At 42.9% G+C, this 15925-nt stretch overlaps 1 protein-coding gene across 1 annotated transcript in view; it reads left to right on the top strand.

Moving 5' to 3' along the window:
- Positions 1-334: 334 nt before the first annotated feature.
- The window catches only part of plcl1 (phospholipase C like 1), a 91439-nt gene continuing 75848 nt past the window's right edge, over positions 335-15925 (top strand). Inside the window, exon 1 of the mRNA XM_076746506.1 lies at positions 335-1228. Coding sequence (XP_076602621.1) covers positions 1049-1228 — 180 coding nt within the window. The 5' untranslated portion in view covers positions 335-1048. The remainder of the gene's footprint in view (positions 1229-15925) is intronic.

Here is a 15925-nt window from a genome sequence, read left to right as displayed (position 1 = left end):
AAACAGTAAAAACCACTCACTTGAATCAAAATCAAAATTTAAAAAAATATCCATTCAGCGCTGGATCTGTGGTTTTTCGCTGTTCCTGACCTTTTGCCTCCAGCGGCCTGTCTTAAAAAGCGAAAAGGAGGCTGTCTCAGTCCTCGGGACTCGGCAGTCCTCCTATCAGCGTCTCTGACTGCTTCCAAATCTCCCAGCGGCACAGCGCATTGGACGCTCCGCCTGTCAATCATGATTTCGGCCAGCATGTGGGAGGAGCAGGGTGGAATGATGAAGGGAGGGGTGGCGGGCAAGAGGCGGTGCGGCTGGACTGTCAATTGTGTTCCATATTCTCGTCAAAAGTCGGCTGTCGTTGCACTGAGTGGACTGAAGACGAGCGTGGAGGCTGTGGTCAGTCACAGCTGTGCGCTCCGCACTCACACTTCAGCGGATCTTCTCTCTACTTGACGCCCACCGCTGCGCAGGTTCGCTCCTTTCTGCACTTTGAGATCACTGTGTTTTGGGGAGAAACGAGCAGGGTTTCGGGTAGCCGTGTAGCCAAACGCTGGATTGTTTTCAAACCTTTTTTCCACCAACATCACCTCGCTTTCATGGTTTTTCATCACGCACTGGGGCTTTAAGGGTTTCATGCACAAACTGTGCCTTGAGCGCCTCGAGGACAAGCAACACTGGGAAGACTTGTTGCTCGCATCCGGGGAGCGCACCAGTCCAGTTTACATCCAAGTCGGTTCTGTACCTGCGTGTGATGCTTTGATTCCAACAGCGAGTCATCTGTTGGAGCGGGGATGGACTGTGGAGAGCAGCTCGGACTCAAAGCCTGAAGCTTGGTGCGCAGTGAATATGACAATCTGTTCATAATTAACCAAATTGGGCCGATTAGTTGTGACAGAGCTGCTCGTGAACTGCTGATGCTTCAGGAAAGCCAGGACCCATTTATCCTTTAAATGGCACCAGCGCACAGCCAAGTCAAACTTTCTTCGGATCAGATCCGTCGAGTTGCTTAATTTTTCTCTTCGGTGTTTCAAATCGAGTCCTCCGCCTCTTCGACATGTCTGAGCGTGATGGATATGGAGACGGGCTGTGCAGCGACGGAGCGCCGGACTGCATCCCGCCGAGAGCGTCCCGCGGCCGGCGGAGCGGTGTCATCCTCACCGGTGGCGGCCAGGACACCGACACCATCCTCCTGGATTCGGTGAAGGCAGCACCTCGCCGGAGCAGCATCATTAAGGTAAAGAAAGCCCAACCTGACATGATGGTGTTATTTGCTCCATTTCACCTGTCTGTACGAACATGGAATGGAAATACCAAAGCTGACTGGATCCGTTTTGTTCAAGACGGCCAAATAATGGTGTAAAATAGTACCTTACGTGACTCTACCAAAATATTAGACTGTAGGTTGTTTAATGTGTCAACAGGTGGAAAGTCTTTTGAGGGAAATCAGAAATAAGTGAAGCTGGACTGAATAAATAGAGAAGTGATCAGAAATGTTCGTTTTTGCTTGAACTGACAAGTAACAGGTCATCTTACATTTTGGTGACGCCTGTCCAAAGCCAGCGGCCATGGCTCACAGACCAGGCTGCACCTTCCCTGCGTCCTCCCGCTCCAAGGCCGTGCTTCTTTTGACGCGAGAGTGACAGCAGCGCACCTCGTGGCACGCGTTCTTTCACGCGCGTCACATGTGCGTAATTTCAGATTCCTGTGACTGACTTTCAAAGCAGCCGTGCCACATTCTCAGATGATAGGATAGCCGTGCAAGGTGAAAAAAAAAAAACCCTTTTGACTCTTGAGCCATTGATTGTGTGTGACAGTAAAGGCTGCTGGATTCATAGTGGCGTGCAATTAAAGAGCTCCTTAAAGAGTAGTTTTCCCTCACAAGAATGAACTTTGATGTGTTTTTTTTAAAAGATGAAATACCCTGGCAAGGAAGTCTGCAGGAACAATAATTCTGTGGGAATATTATAGTGATCTTCTGCAGACAAATGGACCACACACCCTCACACTGGGAATGAATTTCATCAGGGCGTACTCTGGAAAGCAGTGGTGGAGGAAGTGCTCAGATCTTTTTCTCCAGCAAAAGTGCCAGTACAACTATATACAAATACTCTGCTACAGAAAGTCCTGCATTTAAGATTCTACTCACATGAAAGTATATGAGAATGTTCCACGAAATATACTTAAAGTATCAAAAGTACCACTAGAGTACTTTTACTTTAAAAAATGTCCCTAGTGACTGATATTGACACTTTTATAGTGTAAGTGACATTATTACATTGTTATCTAAACTGCTGCATTATTAAGTTTATCACCAGGAAATTATACTGAAGTACAATACCTGAGTAAATGTACATAGGTACTTTCCACCACTGCTGGAAAGACCCCTCACCTACTGACTGACTGATGTCATGGTGACATCGTGCTTTTCCACCCTCACCTGTGCTCAGGTTGCAGGTCACACACTCCCATGAAGGAGCGGGGTTGGATGCGAGGATCATGTTTTGGGGATCATTACCGCTAACATATCAGCTCAGTGGGCGACTCTCCACCGCAGGTTATGTGTCACCTGTGGTGATGAAGTCATTCAGCTGAGCAGAAACTTGACAGGTGGAGGATTTCTGTGATTTTAAAGACAGCTGAAGGAGAAATAGATTGACGCTTTAGTTGCCACTGAGGTTTATGACCTTCTCAGCCCATTTCCCATCTGATGTTAACATCAAGCTTCATATTTCATGTTCGTGGTCAGGTCATGGGGGAGGTTGTGATTTTTGCCAGGCTCTCATTCACACTGTATACGGGCTGCGAGGCAGCCCCGTGAGCCCCATCTGGACGAGCCAGCTGAACAGAGAGTCCTTTGACTGCTGTTGGGGAGGAAGTAGATGAAAGAATGGTCAGACAAGAGGAGTGATGTCAGTGACAGGCACGGTCAGCTGTGACAGCTAGGACGGAATATCCAACCAAGATATGTCTGAATATCAGTAACTGTCCAAGACTGAAAGGTGACACCAAATTCTTGGTCAGATTAAGTTAGTAAAAGTGAGTCACAATGATTAGTTGATTCATCTGCAACTATTTTGATAATCAAGTAGTCATTTTTTGAGGAAAATCTTCAAACTTTTTTTTTTTTTTTTAACATCTTTTTTGTTGGTTTCTTTCATTGTAAACTGAATATCTTTGTCCTTTGACTGTTGGTCAGGTAAAACAAGCAATTTGAAGACAACAACAATTTTGTGACATTTTAGACAAAATAATTGCTTGTTTAATTGAGAAAATAATGGTCAGATGAATCATTAATGAAAATAATAGTTGATTGCAGCCCTAGTTAAAGTCAAACTGAAAGTATGAACTCTCCTCACTTTTTTCTAATAGGCTGTATGTTGCTGCAGCTAGTGTTTTTGGACATACATGTGGAAAAGGCATCTTAGCCGTCAGCTTTGATGATGCCACCAATGCCTGTGATGGTTGGTACAAGAACATTTTTGCCCTTTCCAACAAGCATGCATAGTGTTGGTCCTGTTCTTTCCCTTTGCAACATCCAGCATTGAGGAAAACCCGTCATCCTGTGAAGACAGTGAAACGGGAACTAGAGTATCTTTGTTATAGATATAACATAACGAGAAATGATTCTGCAGAGGACTGTTCACATGACACACACACACACACACACACACACACACACACACACACACACACACACACACAGCTCCCTCACCTGCGTTGTTAGATCAGGAGTAATCAGTGAGTAACGTTTTACAAGAAAAGAAAAGGAGGCATTTTAATATAAAATTTCTCTCAAAAATTCAGTCAGAAGCCAAACCCCCCCCCCCCAAAAAAAACGCTCCCCCCAGAAAACACTAATGTTAGCTGCTGTCAAGGCAGAACAATACACCAAACCAATTAAACTTCTTTTTGTTTGGCATTAACAATTTTAATGTATGCAATGCAAACAAACAACAACCACATACTGTACATAGTGATTTCTGAGCAAAAATGAAATTTAATTTCACTTCGACTTCTGATAAAAACAGAGCAAGTGGAAGCAGCGAGGATGGCGAAGTGGTTTGGTGCTTGACCAGGAGTGAGGAGTTGAATGTTCTATTTATGTATTTAATTTTTACCTTTTTAACACAGCCCTCCCTTAAGATAGGACCTCTTCATTTACGGAGGATTTTTTCGGGTTACCAGTTGAAATGACGGAAAAGGGAGAGGTTAGTTCCTGCATGGCTCATATTACTACAACAACACACACTCACGTGTGTGAGACGTCCACACATACCACATTAGCTTCTGCACACATGCACGCACACACCCCTGTTTGTTCAGCTCACCCCGTTAACACACACGCACACACATATGCAGGCAATTAAGTCAGCCCTTCGTCAGTGTGCAGTCTCTGTTGCATGTATGTAGTAATTGCATGTTAAGCTTGAAACCTTACACAGTACGTAGGTAATGGTAATAATCATCATCATCACCATCGATTATTTTTGTAGAAGTAAAAGGCAAGTGCGTCTTAGTGAGTTTACGGGGATGAGCTCACAGTGATTAAAAAGGCAAATCTTGAGCGTCATTACGGCTCGAAACATGCTAAACTGGATGAGCTGCAAGAGCAAACACACTTGGATAAAGTCAGTGTTCTTCAGAGGAGTTTTGGTGCTTTCACAACAGCACATTCTGACAGAGACATGCAAGTTCTGTGGTAGGGTTGGGCGGTAATCCGGTAATAAGGTATCCCACGGTATCTAAAAATAGCAACACTATCAGTTTCATTACCGTCATTAAAAAAAAAGTGCTGCGCATATAGGTCTATAGGGGCCTAACATAATTGTAGCATCGTCATACCAAAAATGAAGTCCACTCCGTTCAATGTATCTGGTTGAATTTTTACTCGAGAAAAAGGTGACTGTGCAAAAGTACATGCTAAAAAAATGAACCTGAGCAGTTTTACAGATGTTTTAACACAGGTATGTCCAGGCGCTCATCTGGGCAGAGTACCGTTATCTCGTCCAAGCATATGGAGAAACTCCTCAAGATAATTGAGGGGCAGCACCCAATTCACCATAGAAACACCAATGACGATCCAGAAGGAAGTAACCCCAGAGATAGGCTATCGCATGAAGAGCGCTCCCTCCACTCTAGAAACCCCCTCCTCTTTATGTAAACAACCAGGACCTTCGTGATTGGTCTCAAACTAACACAGAGTCATAGGAGCAGACATTAGCAGCGTTTCTTTGAGCTGGAATATAAAAACAGCAAAGATAAGACATACTGTATGATTTAGCGAAGTTTTTTTCTGCTCACCGAGTTTTCGTCGCACAGTGAGGAGGCAGACATCTTCGTGATCATCAGACTCTCTGCTTTCATATGACACCAGGCTTGTGTGGTTTGTGTATGTGCATATAATTTCTTGGGGTATGAATTATGTTTTGTTTGGGTGGCAATGCTTGGTAGAGGCTTTTATCTGAGTTTCTCCCCGTCATTCTGGTATGCTACAAGTTAGGATTGGTGCTTCCTAGTGTGAGCATTGACCGTCTGAACTGCGCGCATGTCACGCTGCCCTGCAAAGTGATTTTTAATTAGTCACGGTAATACCGTATACCCCAGGAAAACGTGGGGAAGGTTTGACGGTACCAAAATTTGAATACTGCCCAACTCTATTCTGTGGTGAGCGAGCTACTAGCTAGCTGAGACCTCATTCAGAAGGAGAATTTGAGGAAGAGTGCCTTGTTGCTGCTGTGGAGCTGCTAGCACCAGACAAAGTAAAATTGTGTCAGTTTATCAGGGATAATTCACAGAGATGAAGGAAAACCTTCCATGGAAACGTGTCTGTGTGAACGTGTCTGTGTGGTTTGACATTCATGGTGGATTTTGCAGAACCAGTGCAGATTAGTGCAGTTGTGCATCTTTTGTACTGATGATTCATCCGGGAGAGTTTGTCCATCTTACCCTGAAATGCTCCAGTCACCTCTCGACCTTTGATGCCAGAATTAGCTTCCTTGTTCTCTGGTTTAATAAGAAAATAATTGTATGTGCTGGGTTGTAGAGAAAACCCCTCTGGTATTCTTCAAGGATACAGGGCCACAGAGAACAGCTGAGCTAGAGTAAAGCCAAACAGAACAGTGAGCAATAACAAGACCAGCTTATCATAACGTCAAACTCATTTTCCCTTTAGCTAATGCAAACTAAGTAGTGAAATGGGGTGAAACCTATAGTATCTTTCCAATAGAGCAGTATAAATGCTGTTGTACTTGTGTGTGTGTGTGTGTGTGTGTGTGTGTGTGTGTGTGTGTGTGTGTGTGTGTTTGAGAGCGCAGCAGAAAACACAATAACGCAAAAACATTTCACCCAGAAATATGCCAAAGCTAAATTCAAAATCTGCAACTGTTCAACAGTTCCGCCTCCATCGTTCAGGCTTGTTTTCACTCATTCATGCATTGTTATTCAGGCCATAGTCACCCGGATGAGCTGGTGCAGCTGCCAGAGCGCTGCTTCATCACGCATTAAGAGTGAGTTAAAGGGATGTTAATCTCAATCAAGTTAAACACATTAGGCTCAGGCTGTTATATTAATTTTCCCCAGCAAACCATCAGCAATTAGCTTACAGCATTACTGTGTAACAGGCCAGAAGGCAAACACGGCACTCTGTGGTAGGCATGGCAGTCAGGCCTGGGAGAGTGGTGTGGGATTAACAGCTGAGTGAGTACACAAGTGAATGAAAACACACACACACACACACACACACACACACACACACACACACACACACACAGACAGAGACAGGTTTCCCAGGATGAGGCTCAGGGGAAAGCATGGTTGGACGTCTCTCTGACAGGCCTGTGTGTTGCCTGACTGCTCCCTGTTAGGGTGCTGAAGGACACTGTCTGTGTCCATCTCCCTTGCTGTTGTGTTTGGAGAGCAGAGCCTTGATGTCTCAGTGTCTGACCACCAGACTGTGTTTAGTATTAGTGCAAGGCTTCCAGAGCTCATCAAATGTGTTGAACATTAAAGATTTTTGAGAACTGAAATGGGAACCATTCATTATCCTGTTCCCAAAATCCTTCATAAGGGTGACATGACAGGAATATACGGACAATGTTTAGTATTGTGTGTCAAAATCACCTCCTCATTCGCTTCTATGATAGAGACCGTGTCACACCAAGGTAAACTTTGCAGCTAAAATGCTACAGACTGAACTGTGAGATTGTTAGCAAAATGGAATAAAAAATGTCCTTAAAAAAAAAAAAGGAGACTTTTGTTCCACTGTGTGTTTTTTAAGGCACTACATGGTGATTGAATTGCACAGAGTCTGGACAGTCAAATGAAATGTCAAAGGGTAAATGTAATACAGAATATGTAGTTCTATAGTTGTTACAGCTGCTGGTTTTCAGCTGTGTTATGAAACGGGCCAGTAATCACATTATAAATCATCACCAGTTCAGAAACAGCATTACACACCATGAATGATTTTCAGAATTAAAATTGCACAGATGTGCCGCCACTCCATTATGGAAAGTCATGGAAAAGTCATGGAATTTCATATCAAGGCCACAGTGGGAGCCCTGTTTATGTTTGATACGAGTAGCTGAGTTTATTTTCGTCCTTTCTCAGACAGAGTGCCATTTGGGTTTCTTATCCCTCTCTGCCTGCCTCTCCTCTCCCATCTGCACTCTTTGCTCTCTGTCTGAAACATTGTGTTTCTGTCTTCTTCCAATCCGTTCTCCCTCCCTCGTTCGTTCAGTACCACTTTGATGTTTTCTCTTGTTGTCCTTGGCATTATTGTTCTCACTTTGTTCCATTCCTCTAATTCTGTGTCCTGCTCCTGCTGTGCTGAGAAGTGAACAATGATTTGTTTACAGCGCACTCCTGGAAACTGGTCAAGAGTAATGACAATGTATCCCCTGTGGTTTTGTGTGTGTTTGTGTGTGTGCACATGGAAAGCAATTAGGGCCACTGAGGGCCTTGTGTCTCCCAGTATCATTCTGCTACTGGTGCCACATCTCGCCGGGAACACACACCACCTCATCACAGCTGCTGGTCAGGAGTTTGTGTGTGTCACTGCAAAAGAGACAAAGCACATGTGCGTACGCAGCGCTGAAACACCTCCCAATGAAATACGTCTTTACAGAAACACCATGAAGTGCAGCCTCAAAAGCGACCAAAGCATTGACACATGGACACTTCTCAGATGATACCACAACATCAGAAGCTTTACGCAGGCAGCATTCAGTCATGGCTTTGCATTGGCTTTACATGAGTCGTGTTTTTCCTGCTCCGTCCTCTTAAGTCAGCCCCTTTCATTACATAAATGTTTAGTAAATTTGACAAGTTATTTGTTCTATAAAAGTTGCCATGGCATCCATACTTGGTTTGACCCTCATCTCAGTACCATTTTTTTGCTGGATCCAAAACTTGGTTAAGAATGTGAACCTTAAATTGACTTGTTGCTTATCCTATGCATACACCATCGACACCTTCTGGATGTAAATGCAAAAAGGCATTTATTACTTATTTGATGAAAACAGAAAGTGCCGTCTTCAGTTTTACTAAAGTCGACAAACAGTCTGACAACTGTGTGGTTCCACTCTGTGTGCACATAAACTACCTTTAAATGCTTGTTATGTGAGTAAGTTACGGAGTAAGTTAGTAATTTTCACAGTCGGTCTTAAAGGGACATAAACATATTTGGGTCTGTACCACCAGTAACACCAACACAAATGAAATTGTAATCAGTTTGAGTATATTTCCATTCAGGCTGAATTATTATGAGTATCTATCACCATATAAATGATCGTGAATATGAGAGCTGGGCTGTGCATATGTATGTGTCAGCTGATAAGTAACGAGAAATTTCAGTATGGAAATATCAAACTAGGTTTGATGTAAATTAGAAACAGTGTGGCCAATGCATAGTCTGTTCACCAGAGAGCCCTGTGAAGTGCATTTTTACATTGTAAAATGTCCGGCTTACTGTACATCATCGAAGGGACCCATTTCAAGATTGTTGTTTGTCCTGTGTTTATGTAAAGAAAGAGCCACAGACACAAACATCCTCTGCTTGTCCTTGACAGATCCTATGCACTGTAGCTTACGTGTTGACAAGGTTGCTGTCAGTATTCAGAGTAAGAAAGCTGACCTTTCTGTGCCTGTATTAGTTGCTTGCCTTGTACAGTATTTCATTTAAAAGCTGAAACTAAACAACTGAATGAAGCTTATATATGTCAGAGTTTCTGTGTGAACATGCTGCTCTCCACACATTGTTCTTGACAGACTCCAAATGGACTTGATGTAGATGTGTACCCTATAGCCCAACCAATACTGGATTTTTGAGGCCACTAGTATTTTTTTTTTGTGTACATTAACACATAACATAAACAATCTTGCAGCAGATACATTCGATTTTTTTTCTTAACAACTGTGACCATTGTGCATACTGTGTGCTGCAGACATATAGCTGAAAAATCATCTTGTCAGTTCTCTTTGGTGAACAAACTATGTAATGTGTCACTGTTACTAAACTGCCTCAAACCTAGTTTGGCATTGCAATTTCTTGCTATTTATTGTCCGACATATCCAGATACCAATTTATCTGTAATAAGCTAATGTCTGCTGATATATCATCCTGGACAGTTTATCAGTGTGTACAGTTTGCTCATCAATTCTGGTCTGTGCAGACCCTCACAGACATGGGCGGATGATGAAAATTATGTCAAGCAGACCACTATTCACTATTCTGTGTCCACGTCAGCATGGATACAGAAGTCTGACTTGAGCTTTAGTTGATCAGGTCTGTGTTGGGTTAATGGCATGCGTTCCTGTCTACCATATTGACTTTTGTCACTGTTGGGATATACTAGATTTAAAAAAAAAGAAGGCATAATGAAAAATATCCTTTGTATCTTAAAATTGTATCTAATGTCTCTTTCATACCTCATGTGAGAGGGCGTCCTCCTGCAGAAACTTCTCAAAATGCATCTACTGCATCTTAGACTTCATTCTTCACCAACAGTGATGTTGATGCCCTGGAATTCAGGTTCATTACAAGCCAAGAAATTCACAGGTGTTGCTCTTGGAAACTGACATTATATAAGCAATTGTGCCTCCACTGGCTTTGCATCTGCGCACCCGTACAGCCCAGTGTGTGAAACCTTTGTGTAGTGTGATTTCTAATTAAACCCATCACCTGACTGTCCTGTTTAAGGTCAATCCAAGAGCTGTGAGAAATCTTATCACGATCTTATATGATCACTGATACTGGCTGGATCTCCAGTGAGTGTGGAAAAAAAATTGTTTTGAACTTTGGGGCGAATTTCTCCGACCTGCACGCCTAATTTGTAATTTCATGTAAATTTCATTAATTTCCTATTTAAATGCTAGCCAGCACAGTGTGTTTTGGATGTTAAAGTGTTACTATGGGGCACTGGAGAGAATTAATTTGAAGACAATTGTTGGAAAGCTAATGTGGGTTGTTGCTTTAAGTCTGTAGCTTTTTGCTTGGTGGAGGCCTGCTGTCTGGTTGTCAGTGTGACCGCAAGCCAGTGATAGAATGCGGATGTTACTGCTTTATGCAGATTTGATCATATGAAATGATTGGATTGACTATATTCAAAATGGTTCTCTGTCAAAGAAACAGTTTTGTTCTGTCTGCAAAGTTCACACACATACTGAGACATCATGAACCACAAATACAGCATACATTTCAAACTTTTGGATTCTGATTGTACAGGAAAGGCAGCCCTGTATGCTCTATGCAGAAAAAAACATGCACTGTAATTGCAGATGGACTTCAACAGTTTTACCAGATGACTAGGAGGTCATTCGTGTAAGACTTGTAAGTATTTCGTGGAAACTGTATGTAGGAAATACGTATGACAGATAGAATGACAGACAGTTAATACATGTGAGAGCGTTCATGTCTGTCATTAGCGTTAGTGCAAATGATGTGGGATTTAAACAGTGACCTTCACTCTGGAGGTGGCAAGGTTTCCAGTGGTGGAATTAAAACACCAGAGCATAAAGAGGATTTTAGATGTGAATAACTGCAAACACAAACTAGTTTAAAGCTGAGTGGCAGCTTGGGTGACTGTGGCAAGGACAGAGGAGAGAACGAGGGAGGAGGGCAAGCAGTTTATATCTACAAATCTCTCCCTGTTTAAACCCTTCTCTCCCTGCATTCACACACAGATAAACACATTTCCCAGTTGCACAGCTGTCTTGCCTTTCTGTCACTGTCAATCATTTTGAGTTTTCTCTTCAAACATGCGGGGAAACAAGGAAGGAGATGACATTTCCTGAAGCAGGGAGGGAGCATCTCCAGCACGGAGGGGATGCAGACGGATGAAGAGAAATGCTGAGTGGTTCGACAGATTTTAGAACTGAAGAGCGAAGGACTCAACGTGAGGGGAAATACTGAAAAAGAAGGAGAGAGAAAGAAAAAGAGAGAGTCATTCAGGCAGATGCAGTTTACAGTGTGTGTGTGTGTGTGTGTGTGTGTGTGTGTGTGTGTGTGTGTGAGAGAGAGAGAGAGAGAGAGAGAGAGCTCAGCAGTGTGTGGTGTTAACCTCAGGGTGGATAAGTTATAGAAAACGCTTGAGACTGCATGTCGAGTTGTTTTACTGTTTTTTGGGCTCTAGATAGCAACACACACACACACACACACACACACACACACACACACACACACACACACTAACCCTAAATTTGCACAGCCGCCTAATCCAAATGCAACCCTAAACTCAATTCACACCTTAACCCTTACTATAACATGCACATACACATCAACAGGACTGACTTTGGTCCCCATTAGGAGGACTAGTTCTGACAAGGTCAGTGTATTATATTACAAAAGGTCCCCAACAGGTTAAGAGGCCGTTTCTTGCTAGTTTGAATCCCTCTGCTAATAACCCCAGTGGCCCTCTGTCACACACTGTGGTAGTTTTGTACATGCCTTCCCTCCGCAAATGGCAGGTGTTTGCTCATGTGCCAGGAACCATGTTGGTGCAGTTGAGGCCTGGTCACACTGGAAAGTGGAACTGAAGTTTATCTTCATATCTTCATGAAATCGGCAGCACTTGAGGCGTAGTAGCATAGCGTCTACTCACAGGGTTAGTTAGGGAACTACTGTAATTGCTAGCAAATGAGGAACATATTTGCGTAACATTATTCTATTTTCTAGTTCTGTGCTTTGTGTTCCTCTCTGGCATGTTCTCCTCAGGATCGTATGTCATTACATTAAATAAAAAGTTGTTGAAGAGGTGAAAAACTGAAGGGAATGTAACCCCCACCTCCCCCATGTGAGCCACTAGGAGTAAAAAAAATGAATGAGCGTCTGTGATCCCACAGGAGAAGAAAATGTTGTGTAGCACCATGTTAAGCCGTGAGGGATTTTATCCTGTTATATTTGGCCAGCAGTGCAGGAATGTCACAGATGATGTTATCATGTTGTGCAGTCTTGAATTTTCTTCACATGGATCTCAGACCAGCTCATTCAGACAGACTCGTTCAAGATTTCGGTGAAAAAGTCTTTAAATGACCACATCTTGAAGTGAACCACTCCTGGATTCAGACTGACATTCAGAAACTACCAGTTTGAAAGTGGGTTATTTTTTCCTAAAGCAGCTCCATGCTCATATCTGTTTTCTGCATCAGTGCAACATAATGACGCTGCTCTGAGTCTGTCCACTCCAGCTGACTTGTTAGTTTATAAAGCCAATGGGTGTGTCTGGATTTACCCAAAGTTGATCCAAGTAATGTGTGTGCTTGTGTGTATCTGTACTTAAAAGATGTTTGTTGATGTTGTCTATTATAATAAAGAGACTGTGTGTGAGTGAAGGGCATGTTTCAGCTGTTTCAGAGTGGAGGAATGCTGTGTGGCTGCCAGAGTCGGCTGCTGTGACTTCACTGGGACCAGCGGAGATCCCTGGCACCACACACACCTGCTGCCATGGCAACCACATACAGGCCTCATGACAATCCCCCCTCTCCCCCAATCCATGGTGGGTGTGTGTGTGTGTCTTTCAATAGGTTGTTTGCAGTCATGTGATGTTAAATTCAGATGGAGGGCCAGAAGTGAAAACTGCAATGGATGAGATGGTGGAAAGTTCTTACTGGGCTAGTTTCTATGAAATTATGAGAGAAGGGTATAAACAGAAAATCAGAACATACGTGAACACATGAAACTGTGTTCCAATTTAACAAGAGTTAGTCATGCTGCTTCCAGCCATTACTTTAAATCTATCACTATAGATTTAAAACAATAGCTAATGTTACATCAGCTCCTCCGGACCGCAGAGAGTTAAGCTTTTTTTTTCTGGCATTTTTCATCCCTATGAACAACAACTTTTGGTATTCGGCAAAAGCTCCTCATGGTTTCTTGTTTTGCTTGATCTGAGCAACCGTTAACGACCCAAAACATCAGCATTTTGAGTGTGTCATAGTGCTTCCTATGCAGAAAATCACTTCCGGCCCATCATCTGCGGTTTTTGCCTCAACAAAAGAGTGACATGACGTCATCTGCAAACAACCTATTGCTTGTTAAATTTGTGTGTGAGTGACTTGTCAGGCCAAGTGGCAAGTATTATGATGGGGGCCACCGGCCATTTGACAGGGGGCCCAGCGACAGACTGATGGCAGAATTGAGGTTAATTTGTGTGATAAAAGAATTGTGGATTGAATCGCAGATTTAGAGAATTTAAAAAAGCTACAACACAGATTACATAGAGCTAACATTAAATCAGTGCCAAAAGCTGACTGGAGACGTGAAAATATGGCTACGTAATGTGTTAGAAATAAGTCATTTATTCAACACACATCTTTAACCAATTTTATCGATTCATCCGTTCATCCAATCGACTTCACACTTGGTAGGTGTATTGCTGAGGACTAAAGGAAATGTAGTGTTGAGTGTGAAGAAGTTTGAATGACCTATAACCGATTAATTATTGAGAATTATTACATTTTGAAGGAGCGTTTCTATTTTTATCGGCGCATCTCACGTGATGCTACTCAGCCAATCAAATCTGTGCATTCCGATAAGTATTCTGACTCGAGTCAGTGAGAGAAATGACGTTACACACAGGAAAGAGATGAGAAAAGAGAAAAATATGTGAGTCAGAGAACAGTGAGTTCAGCTGGTGTGCTCTGAAAAGAGAAAAGTAGACAGCCACAACAGAGCTTTTAATCCAGAATGGACAGAGTATGACATGTTCACTCTTCCCACGGGCACTTCAACACCAGTATGTCTCATATGTTCAGAGACAACCATTATTGGCCATTATTAAAAGCGGCAAAGTGAAGCCCCACTACAAGACAAAGCACAGAAGTCAAATCCACAGAAAGGAAACAGTCTGACCCCAGTGTGATGTGTGGCTGTGGCTCATGAGTAGAGCAGTCGTCCACCAATCAGGAGGATGGTGGTTTGATCTCCAGCCTTGACAGTCCACATGCTGAAGAATCCTTGGGCAAGATACTAAACCCCAAAACTGCCCCTAATGCTGTGCCTTCGGTGTGTGAATTCATTTGTATGTTGCTTTGGAACAAAGCATCTGCCAAGTGACTAATTTTAATTGTACTGTAGGTGGTGTGGATATTGAAGGCAACATCGCACAGATGAGGGTGGTGTAGGCCAGATGAGGAGGGTGGAGGTGGTTGTGGGTAGGTGGGGAGCCCCTCCTGGAGCCTCTCTGGAGTGACAGCACATGTGATAGTCCTGTAAAAAATGAAAAACAAAACTCAATCACTGAGGTAGACATTCATCTAAAATGGCTCAGTCGTGTTATCATGACACACTGTGAAAAAGACTTCCTGCTTGGATGTTTTGTTCGGCGCAAACATCCAATGCTAACCTGAAAGTTCCACCAAAAAGCATAGAAAGCTTAGCTAACTCTGTCTATAGCCTAGCTTAAATATACTAACATTGTAAAATCAAATATGCAAATCAAGTCTATCTGTGAATGTGAAACCCTCTTTTCACTTACTGACAAGCTAACAGCACAGCTGTGCTATGCTAACAGTAGCTTGCTAAGTTAGCTTGGTAATATCGGCTGTGGCTTATTTATTGGTAGTGTACAAATCATCAAAGTCCATTTTTTTTGAATATTTTTGAAAACTTGTGTTATGCCCGGCCTAGGGGTGCACGGACACAACCCGAAGAGCCCCCATCTTCCCCAGGTCCCAAATAGCCACAGATCCAGAGCACCAGTTTATAACTAAATCACAATTATTTATTTGCAAAAGAAATTTAATGGACAAAAGGTCCAAGACAATCATGGACTTCAGGGTGGACAAAGGCCAAAACAACAAACAAAACAATCCTAACTGGGGAGGATATATCTTACCTAACCAAAACAAAGGAAACAAAAGACACAGGACTTACCTCCCTAACTAAGCAAAACAGAAGATAAAATTTGGGTTAACAAAACTGGCAGTCCACCCCTACTAGAGAACATTACAAAATTCACTTGAGCAAAGCAATGTGTGGCTGGTTGGGAGAAGAGGGAGATGTGGAATGCCTGCTGCTGTCCGGCCGCCGACCGCCATCTTGGATCCTTTTATAGCCGGTACCTCCGGAAAACAGCCAATCCGCCAGCCTGGATTGACAACCAGTGACCAATCACCTCTCCGCACTGTCACACTGCAATTTGCATACAGAAAACTTCACAGACACAGACAGGGACACAGAGCGCACACAGAAACTAACAAAATATACGACTGCAGTCGTAACACTTGCTAGTCTTCTTCTCTTTGTTTTAGCATGTTGCTACACTTCTTGGAGCATTACCTCCACCAACTGTCGATCAGCTTGCTTGATTTAGCAGTGATATAAAAAGTTTCATTTTCAAACAGCCGAATGACAGCAAAACAGGAACATTTTGCGAGATAAATGAAGACTTCATATTTGCTGTGATGATTTTATTATAGGGAAGCTGTACAGGGA

The sequence above is a fragment of the Chaetodon auriga genome, chromosome 13, assembly GCF_051107435.1.
Source record: "Chaetodon auriga isolate fChaAug3 chromosome 13, fChaAug3.hap1, whole genome shotgun sequence".
NCBI classification, from domain to species: domain Eukaryota; kingdom Metazoa; phylum Chordata; class Actinopteri; order Chaetodontiformes; family Chaetodontidae; genus Chaetodon; species Chaetodon auriga.
The sequence above is the reverse complement of the archived record's forward strand: the minus strand, read 5'-3'. Positions and strand labels throughout refer to the sequence as shown.